Raw genomic sequence first — 10,748 nt, 5'->3', positions numbered from 1 at the left:
TTGTTAATTCTATCGTTCTTTCTAAATGTCATTTATTTTATTTAATCTAAACATACCATTTTATTCTCTGATTTTTGTTCTCTGATTGTTCTTTTAGAGTACCCTGGTCTTGCCTCAATTAATCTCTTTGAAGTATATTAATTAGAGGGTTTTTTAAAAAAATTCTCTTCTGCTTCCTGAATTACATCTATTATATCTATTTCCTCTGGAATCATTTTTTCTATTTATCTTTTTTTTCATGCTGTCGATTTATTGATATGGCTGCATATTTTTAGTATATTCTTCCTATCAGTTAAAACATCTGAGTTTGTTCTGATTTCTATAAATAGGTCTGTTTTCACCCCAACTCTCTGACTTGCATGGGGACTTGTGGCAAGCTGGAGGACAAACCTGTGAATTTTCAGATGCTGTCAGTCGTCAGACCTGCCCCTTCCCCACTGCCCCCAAAGAATGCTATCTGGAGAGGGGTTTCCTGGAGCAACATCTACACTAGATGCCTTTGCTTCTCAGTCCTTCTATTAATCAACAAATATGACAGAGCACCTACTACAGTCCAGATACTCATTCAGCTTCTGAGAATAATGTGGAAAGTAAGATACAGAGTCCTGTCCTCAAGGAGCTTACGTTTAACATTTCTAGGAATTTTGTTCCATTTCTTTAGGGAAGAGCCATTTGGGATTTTGCTAGGAAGTAGTATATGCCCAGAGGTCTGTGTTCTGTGCTCGAAATAGAAGAGGGAGATGGGAATGGCCACTGAGACAGAAGTTCCTCATATAAACTCTCATTTACTTTCCCTATGTAAAGCTCCACCCCCCACTCCCACCTCCCTCATACCTGCTAATTCTGAGTCCTAGACCTTCTCCAGGTTCTGATGGCCAGAACCACCTTCACCTCTGATCCTCCTTCATAACACATTCTGGACTGTGCTTTTCTCCATTTGTTTCTATTATGAACATTCAATCATCCACTTTTCAACTTCCATAAACTTCCTAAATCTAAGCTGTAATTCTCCAGCTCTGCTTAAAATACTGGTTCATTTTTTTCTTCTTGCATATTTTTATTTTAGAAGATTCCAGGAGAGGGGTGCCTGGGTGGCTCGGTCGATTAAGCGTCCGACTCTGGCTCAGGTCATGATCTCATGGCTAGTGGGTTCGAGCCCCGCATCGGACTCTGTGCTCACAGCTAGCTCAGAGCCTGGAGCCTGTTTCAGATTCTGTCTCTCTCTCTCTCTCTCTCATAAATTAAAAAAAAAATTAAAAATAAATTTAAAAAAAAGAAGATTCCAGGAGAGACATAAGAATATATGTTTGTATAGTCCATCATCATCTTGAACACTTTTATAATAAGTAAAAAAGATTATTAAACTATAAGTATAAGCTGCTCTTTTTTGCTTGCCACATTTTCCAGTATTACAGAGAATCATTAAAACTTGCTTTATTTGCCATCTTTTCCAATGTGGCCATCAAAGTTTTTTTTTTTTTGTAGTTTTTTTTTTAATGTTTATTTTTCTCAAAGAGAAAACAGAAAGAGAGACAGACAGAGCACGAGCAGGGGAGGGCAGAGAGAGAGGGAGACACAGAATCCAAAGCAGGCTCCAAGCTCTGAGCTATCAGCACAGAGACTGACATGGAACTTGAACCCACTAACTGTGAGATCATGACCTGAGCCGGTCAGATGCTCAACTGAGCCACCCAGGCGCACCACAGAAGTTTCATTTGGAGCTTTCGTTGAAGACTTTAGTTGTGACCTTGAAAAGTAATTGGCTAGGGGCACCTGGGTGGCTCAGCGAGTTAACTGTCTGACTTTGGCTCAGAGCCTGGAGCCTGCTTCAGATCCTGTGTCTCCTCTCTCTCTGTTCCTCCCCTGCTTGCATTTTGTCTGTCTGTCTCTCTCTCAAAAATAAATAAAAAACACTAAAATAAAAGCAAATGGGTTTGTTTTATTTATTTTGAGAGAGAGGTGGGGAGGGGCAGCGGGGGAGTGAGAGAGAGAATCCCAAGCACGCTCCACACTGTCATTGCAGAGCCAGAGGCTAGGCTTGAACTCACAAACCACAAGATCACTACTTGAGCCTAAACCAAGAGTCAGAGGCTCAACCGACTGAGCCACCCAGGTGTCCCAAAAAGTAAGAGGCTCTGAAACAGTTCTTTATTAATCAATTTCTTTTCACTCCTGTCTCTCTCTCTCCCTTTGTTCACTATCCCTATACAAAATTAGAAGGGAGAGGAGATCATAGAGGGACCATGAGAGACATCTTTTTGGAAAAAGAAAGGGCAGCCTCGGTCTTTTCTTTGCTAATAGAATTGTTTGTGCTCTATTGTATAGCAGTTTAAATAATTTTTTTAAACAAAAAATTGTTATTACTGTTCTCCCATCTTTCTCCTGCTTCTGCCGTCCCTTGAGTCACTACCCACCCAGGAGTAAGAATATTAATTAAATGGTCTGAAAAAGTGCTGAAAAAATAGGAATGTCTATAAAAAGGCTAGGGAGCCAGTCCTTACATTGTTCAAAATCCAAACTTGACCTTCTAAATAGAAACTATAACCTAAATACTTGTGGGGATGAGCACTGAGTGTTATGTGGAAACTAATTTGACAATAAACTATTTGTAAAAAAAAAAAAAGAAAGAAACTATAACCTAAAAACATAGATAGACATTTAGGGTTGAAAGAGTTCTGTGCCCTTCACTGTACGCCATTCTAGTCTTTCCTTCTGCTGTGGCAGGACTCTCCCATAACCTAGAGACTGTGATTCAGCCTCTATTTGACAGTGCCAGTGACAGGGATCTCACTACCTTAGGAGCAGTGTGTATCATTGTCAGACAATACTGCTCCTAATAGAGATCTTAATAAAACTAAAGACTTCTTTTTAGAAAATGTCATTGATTCTAGCTCTATTCTCTGGCATTACACAGAATAAGGAACTCAAGATAGTGGAGATACCATGAGCTCAGAGATACATTCTTGAGGCATTTCCATTCTAAATCTGGGCTTGCTATTTACTGGGCACCTGGGCGGAGGCAAGTTACTTAACAGCTCAGGGCCTTAACTTCCTTATCGACTAAAAGAAGAATAACTACCTAAAAGGTGTATGAGAATTTAAGTGAGACAGCAGTGTAGAGTACCTGACATATCATAAGTATTCAATGAATGTAAGTTCCTTTCTCTTACCACTTCATTCCTCATCCCTATGAAAACCTTTCAAATATTTGAAAACAACCATTAGGTCTACTCTAAGTCTTTCTTTCCAATCCAGCCTTGAAGATATGCCGTTTCCTTCATCCATTTCTCTTGAGACTGGCCTGTGACCTCCACGGCAGGGAGACAGAAGGTACTCAACTTTATGTTTTTTATTTTTCTAGCAGTGATTTTTCATATTTTATCTCTGTGGACATTCTAGAATGATAAAAGAATTTTTGCAATTGCCCACTATACAGATTGTTTGGTTTACCTGAATACCCAATTTTTCATCAGTCAAAATAAAGGGAACATATTTTATTAAACTATAATGTTTTCTATATTTATTATTTCATTTTTGCTTCAATTTCTTTTTTAATGAAAAATAACTATTTTTCAAAATAAAAATATTAGAAAGAATGGCATTGCTTTATAGTTTTACAAATTTCTTTAATGTTTGAATTAAATGAAGCTAACCGGATTCTCGTTTCTACCTTTTCTTTTCTTTTTTAGTTTTTTTTTTTTTTTTTAAGTTTACATCCAAATTATTTAGCATACAATGCAGTAACGATTTCAGGAGCAAAATCCAGTGATTCATCCCCTACATGTAACACCCAGTGGTCATCCCAACATGTGTCCTCCTTCATGCCCCTCATCCATTTAGCTCATCCCTCGACCCACAACCTGTCCAGCAACCCTCAGTTTGTTCTCTGTATTTAAGAGTCTCTTATGTTTTGTCCACTTCCCTGTTTTATATTACTTTTGCTTCTCTTCCCATATCTTCATCTGTTTTGTATCTTAAATTTCATCACACGAGTGAAGTCACCTGATATTTGTCTTTCTCTGACTAATTTCACTTAGCATAATACACTCTAAGAACTTACTCAACTTTAAACACCCCAGTACCTCACATGGTGGTTGAGAAACAGCTGGTACTCATGACCTTCACATGCCAACTTCAATTCTCAGGACAAGGCTTCTACCTTTTAGGAAAATTCTGAGAAAATTTTTTTTACAGGCCAGAACTATCAACATGGATTCCCCACCCCCCCTAATATTCAGTTCCCTTGTGCCTGCTTTGATTATCAGAAAGACCAGAACAAGGTTTTGCTCAATATAGATGCTGCCCTTAGCCAGTCTTCTTGTAAAATTACCCTCATCTCTACCCCTCCATTCTCTTGGTCTCTGCCTTTTATACTGTTTTCATTGCTCTGTTTCTTTTTCTTATTTTTATTTTGAAAGAGAGAGAGAGCACAAGTGGAGAAGGGGCAGAGAGAGAGGGAGAGAGAAAGAATTCCAAGCACTGACAGTGCAGAGTCTTTGTGGAGCTTGAACCCATAAACCATGAGGTCATGACCTGAGCTGAAATCAAGAGTCAGACACTCAACTGACTGAGCCACCCAGGTGCCCCTCATTGGTCTGTTTCTTACATCCTTTTACAAACAAGCAAGAATTGGGGTGCCTGGGTGGCTTAGTTGGTGAAGCGTCCAACTTCGGCTCAGGTCATGATCTCACGGTTCATGGGTTCGAGCCCCGGGTCAGGCTCTGTACTGACAGCCAGCTCAGAGCTTGGAGCCTGTTTCAGATTCTGTATCTCCCTCTCTCTCTGACCCTCTCCTGTCTCTCTCTCTCTCTCTCTCAAAAATAAATAAAACATTAAAAAAAAAAACAGGCAAGAATGTTTTAAAACAAATTCTGTTCTCTTTTTAAATATCTAATAAAACAACTAAATCTAATTCTGCTGTTAAATATTCTCTGTGAAGAGGGACCCAGATCTAGAAGGTAATAAAAATATTTGCCAGTTTAGCATCTCAGGTCTTTCCCACGTGTCCTCAGATTGGTGGTTTCTAGGTTTCCCTTTCCCCTTTACAGAAAGAACACAGGAATATAGATGCCCATTTCTAAGCTCCTTGGATATAAAAGCACCTTTAAAGAGCAGATATCAATCACTTTTTTAAAATAGCACATCCTAGGTAAGCAAAGTTCTGCACACCCAGCAAGATTTTTTTTTTCTAACTCTGCCTCTGGGCAAGGAGAGCAAAGCATCGAAATACCTGAATCAACTGGTGTCTCCACTCTTGTCACATGGCTCAATAGGGCCTCTATTTTTAAACACATGATTGACACCCATCTGTCCAGGCTGGGTCAAATACAGTCCATCCTGTGGGCAGAGGGAGTGATCAGATGACTTCTGAGGCCCCTGCCAGCCCTATGATTTGTCAAACAGAAATGTAATTGTGTTCTTAGGTTAAAAAAAAAAAAAAAACCAGCACCACCCTGAAGATACCTCAAAACTATAACCTGAAAAAGTGGGTAAATGAAACAAAAAATCCTCTCTCCTTCCTTTGGAGGAGTCTGAAGCCAAGACTTAACTGAAGCTGCTTAAAGAAGGAAATAAAAATAAGAGAAGCTGACAGTATACAAGGAGGGAAGACTGGGTTTGGTGGTGATGAAATCAGGGCATTAGACCCGGAGGGTGTCTCCTTCCTAACTGTGCAATTAGGGACTCAATAAAAGGTTTCAGTGCCTGCTGTCAGCTCATAGCCCGCTGCTCATTTTATTCTACTTGCTCTCATTCATGAACAAGGTAAGTCTCATAGACCATATGCTTGAGCTTGGATCTCAGCTGCTGCTCTGCTTATCTGTGAGATAGTGTAAGGATTCCAGAGGAGATGATAGCCCAAGTCTAATTTGACCACTATTAATCCCACTAAACTGGGAGCTCCAGCCCCCAACATGATTCTTTGCTTATGGAACTTCTTTGATCGTTGTCTTTTTTAAAAAATATAAACTGTATGACATAGGCATGAATACTTTTTAATAAGACATAGGACTCAGAGCTCTACTAAAATGAAAATACAGAGTCATTTAAATGATGGGTAATGCTGAGGGGTCAGTATTCTATTTGTTTTACCAGTGAGTTCACTGAGCCATGTCTTCTTGGTAAAAATATGTTGCTTCAGCCTGCGTATATACAGGGGTTGCTTTTCTTGGCATCACTTCTCTTTTCTCTATAAGTCTTACTAACTTTAAAAGTCATGCTTTCCCAGGGAAGCTGGGTGGCTCAGTCGGTTAAGCATCCAACTTTGGCTCAGGTCATGATCTTGGGGTTTATGAGCTCCACATTGGGCTCTGTGCTGACAGCTCAGAGCCTGGAGCCTGCTTCGAATTCTGTGTCTCCCTCTGTCTCTCTCTCTCAGTTGGTCCCCTGCTCATGCTCGGTCTCTCAAAAATAAACATTAAATAAATAAATAAAATTATGCTTTCCTAAACAGAGGAGTTAGACTGAGCCAAGGTAGGAAGAAAACAGTAAACGATCTCAGAAAAGTCTAGAAGGATTGGTCCCACTCTGTTGGCTTCATTTGTGCATTTCAGTACTTACATTTACGTTCTTTTTCCACTTCTTCTGCAAAAAAGCTTTCTCTGAACACATGAGTGTTGCTGTCTTCTGCAACGTGGGGTGCAGTGTTGCTTCTAATACATACTTGTGCCAGATCTGATTTCATTACACTATCCAGTAAAAAATTAAATTACCGAAATTCAGATGCTGTATCTTAAGATCCAGAAAAGAGCAGATGATGCCAGTGGAGTAGAGGGAGGGGCAGGAAAAAGAACGGCCTTGGCATCACGTTCCTGAAAGACTGATCCTAGGAAATGAGCTTTGTTTGTTCTTTCTCACAGTCTCCTGAGTTGGGAAAGATGTCTCGGCTCCTGAGAGATGTCCTCTGTGTAATTGAGACATTCCACAAGTATGCCCGGGAGGCTGGTGATGAGGCAACGCTGACCTGTACAGAGCTGAAACGGCTCATCCAGGGCGAGTTTGGGGATGTTCTTCAGGTGAGGAGTTCACGGAGCTGCGCAAATTCTCCCCCAGTTACCCTTTCTCCATAATCTAATGCAAGCTGAACTTCAGTGACCCCTGCCTGCTTTGCACTTGGCTACCAGCTCTCTGTACTCACTGATTTTGAACAACTTTTTTTCAGTCTCAACTCCCTATTCTCTGCAATTGCTTAATCGATCTTAGAGAGGAAAGTGAGGTTTTCCTCACTGGGACTATGCGTCAGGAAAGTAGGTTCTGAGAGGAGTCATGAGCCAGTATACATGCAACTCACAGTGATGTAAAAGCTCCTTCCTAGGGACGCCTGAGTGGCTCAGGCAGTTAAACTTCCGACTTCAGCTCAAGTTGTGATCTCACAGTTCCATGAGTTCAACTCCACATTTGGTTCTCTGCTGCGAGCTCAGAGCAGGCTTCAGATCCGCATCCTTCTCTCTCTGCCCCTCCCCCCCAAAATGAATAAACATTAAAAAAAAAAACCACCCTCTTTCTTAGCATAGCTCTCTGATCCAGAATTAACAAATTCTTACTGTTTGGGGAAATGTCACTAGTTCCTAAGGAAGAAGCTTTAAAAAGAAGAAGAAGAAGAAGAAGAAGGGGTGCCTGGGTGGTTCAATTGAGTGTCTGACTTCTGGTCAGGTCATGATCTCAGGGTCAGTGAATTCGAGCCCCACATCAGGTTCTGTGCTGACAGCTCAAAGCCTAGAGCCTGCTTCGGATTCTGTGTCTCCCTCTCTCTCTGCCCCTCTGCCACTCACGCTCTATCTCTCAAAGATGAATAAATAGTCAAAAAAATTTTTTTAATTAAAAAAAGGATTCTTGGGAGATATTCAGACTCCAGGCACTTGACCACATATAAATAGGCTGATTCCTCATTGTGTTTTCATGCAGCCACATGCCATTCTTGCTGTGGAGAGAAACTTGAACCTTCTGGATACCCACAGCAATAGCACCATCAGTTTTGATGAATTTGTTCTTGCAATCTTCAGCTTGTTGAACCTCTGTTACCTTGATGTACAATCGTTACTAAAATCAGAATCCAGACAAGTGTCTAAACCAGAGGAGAAGCCAAGTGGTATGGATCTTCAGGTGACCAGTGGTCCTGGCCAGTGGACAGAGCACACTCCACCAACTCAAGACAGCGTGGTACCTCCTTCAGGAATGGCATTATCAGCTCAGCTCAGCCCTAAGGAAAGGGGACACAATGGGGTTGACCCACAGGGAAACACCAAGACTTACAAGCTGCTAGTAGAAGCATCTGAGCACAACGACTCTAAGAACCAACACCTGGAGAAAGATCAACAGAGCCAGGAAACAGCCCAAGATGTACCAGCTCCAGGAGACAGCGGGGCTCAACTTGAGAGAGATAAGCCAAGAGCAGGATCAGAACAGCTCGGCGGTCCCACAAAGGGGAAGGGACAGGATGAGGATAGTCCCAGGGAGGGAGATAAACCAGTCAGGGAGCAAAGTGGCACTAAGACAAGAGATCAAGAACAGAAAGGGAACCTGAGAACCCGAAGTGATATACCAGAAAAAACACCCAGGCCTTCCAAAGGTCAGGAAGTTGCAGCAGAAAAGGGCATTAAGGAACATTCTGAAACACAAGAACTGTTGCTGACAGGAAAAAACGACTCCAGCTCAGAGCACGCTGGCCTGCCAGGACAAGTGGCTGCCCAGAAACCCTTGCAGACAGAGGAAGCAGCCGAGCCTGAGGATGCTGATAGAGCATCTGAGACTCAAGAACCAGGAGAGGATGCTGATGGGACACCACCTGAGCCAAAGAATCCAGCTGAACCCCGAACATCTGAGACCCAGGAACCACCAGCACAAGAAAGAGAACGTGAAACAAAGAACCTGCCTGTCCAAGGGGATAGCAGAAATATTTCAGAAACACCTGAGGTTAGAGCTGTAAGGAAAGAGAGGAGAGGCTCTGAGGCCCATGGAACAGCAGGGGAGAAACAAAATGAGAGAAAAATTCAGCTACCAACTCTGGAAGAACAACCACAGGATGAAAAGTATCAGGAACTTCAAGAGTCATCAAAAGAAAGGTTGGAAGAAGGTTCTAAGATGAAAGGGTTAAGCTCGCAAGGAGGAAATAAGAATCGTACTGAAACTGAAGGAGCAGTCACTCCAGATGAGGCAACATATGCTGAGAAAGACATAGCAGAAGCACTCATGAGCACCAAAAATGTCACTGTAGCAGAAGGGACACCAGGAGCGAAAGAAATACAAGAATTGGAACCACTCAAGAACCAGTCTGGAGAAGAAAATAAGAGGGTCACCAGGACACATGACAAGCCAGCAAAGGAGGATGATGGTTACCAGGGAAAGGATCCCGAGGCCACGCTCGCACAGAATAATGAGAGTTCTCCCAAAACTCCCAATAGCCTGGCTCTAGAGGATGGTGACAACAGCTCAGAGACCACTGACTTGCCTGTGCAAGAGGATGCCCAGAGTCAAGTGGACCCTCTCAGAGAGTCTGTGGAAAGAAGTCACAATAATTACCCAGACACTGGGAAACAAGTAGCACTGGATGGGGAAAGAAGAAGTCAGGAAGCCATGGTGCCGGCAGTAGGAGGGAATAAGCAGCTCACTGAGGAACTGGAATGGGCTTCCAGAGAAGAACACAGGAGTCAGGACTCAGGGACCAAAGGTCCAAGTCCAGCTGTGCATCCCGATGGACATCCAGGAGCACAGGAGTCCACAGCAAGTGGTGAAAACAGAAAGTTGCTGGAGACAGACCACCCAGGTACCCTGGATGTAGGCTTCCCTGACCAGCTTTCTGTAAGGCAGCTCCCTGCAAAGGAAGACAGCAGTAAAACACTAAAGGTCCAGGGCCCAAGTACTGAAGGAGAGGAAGACGGAGCACCAGAGACCCAGGAGGCTCGAGTAAAAAGTCTGGGTCAGGACAATCCAGCCTCCCCCATGACACAACTTGAAAGAGAGGAACCTGCAACATTGGAGGAGGATGAAATCCCCCAAGAGTTGGCAGGAGAAGCCAATGACCAGCAAAATCCAGCCAAGAAAGGATATGATGCCTCGGTCCCCCAGTCAGGCCTTGAAGAGAAGATCCATATGGACCAAGAGCCCCATTTTGTGGAGCGGGGTGCAGTCTATGCTAGTCCTCTGTACCAGTACCTGCAAGAAAAGCTACTGCAGCAGATGCATATGACCCAAGCAGGGCAGCAAAATCAAGCTCGGTCAGCCAGAGCATCAAGTCCAGATCATCCGGTATTCTTCAGTGACTGCCAAGCATTACGTTCCACCAGAGAACATCTGCCTGGTGCAGATCCTGCTGATGCACAGCAAACATCAGCCCCTTAGGCCTCAGAAGATAAGCAGGACCACCGTCAGGGAGAGAACCCAGCACTGCAAAAGGAGGCAAGCACCAAAAAGCAATAAATCATTATCATGATTGCAGGTGAAGTTCCAAGGAACTTCATGAATCTCAACATGTCCCAGGCTTCTTCCCTCCCAACCACCATCCGTGTTCACATGCACACATTCAGATGCAGATTAACAATCCTTTAAATTCCCTTCCTAGGTTTCTACAAACGCAAATAAGAAAGTCTTCAGCAGCGGGAGCTGCCACCAAGAAATACCACACCACACATGCTACCGAATGATGCTACTTTCAAGTACCAAAATGGATTTTCTCATGATACAATTTATTGCAACTTACCTGTCACTAAAAATAGAAAAATTCCTTTCATACCTTTAACAGATGCTGATTTCTT

At 42.7% G+C, this 10,748-nt stretch overlaps 1 protein-coding gene across 1 annotated transcript; it reads left to right on the top strand.

Annotated features, from left to right (window-relative positions):
* Window positions 1-6,875: 6,875 nt before the first annotated feature.
* On the top strand, window positions 6,876-10,335 carry TCHHL1 (trichohyalin like 1). Its single transcript, XM_039246234.1, has 2 exons — window positions 6,876-7,013; window positions 7,903-10,335. The coding sequence occupies exons 1-2, from the start codon at window positions 6,876-6,878 to the stop codon at window positions 10,333-10,335; spliced, it is 2,571 nt and encodes an 856-aa protein (XP_039102165.1).
* Window positions 10,336-10,748: the final 413 nt, after the last annotated feature.

This window comes from Hyaena hyaena, unplaced genomic scaffold, assembly GCF_003009895.1.
Source record: "Hyaena hyaena isolate Hyena2069 unplaced genomic scaffold, ASM300989v1 scaffold_284, whole genome shotgun sequence".
NCBI lineage: Eukaryota > Metazoa > Chordata > Mammalia > Carnivora > Hyaenidae > Hyaena > Hyaena hyaena.
The sequence above is the reverse complement of the archived record's forward strand: the minus strand, read 5'-3'. Positions and strand labels throughout refer to the sequence as shown.

Excerpts from the sequence above, each read along its gene's own strand:
- TCHHL1 (XM_039246234.1), top strand. The coding sequence starts at position 6,876 with ATGTCTCGGCTCCTGAGAGATGTCCTCTGTGTAATTGAGACATTCCAC. Across the intron at positions 7,014-7,902 it reads AGTTTGGGGATGTTCTTCAG|CCACATGCCATTCTTGCTGT; the intron begins GTGAGGAGTTCA and ends GTTTTCATGCAG.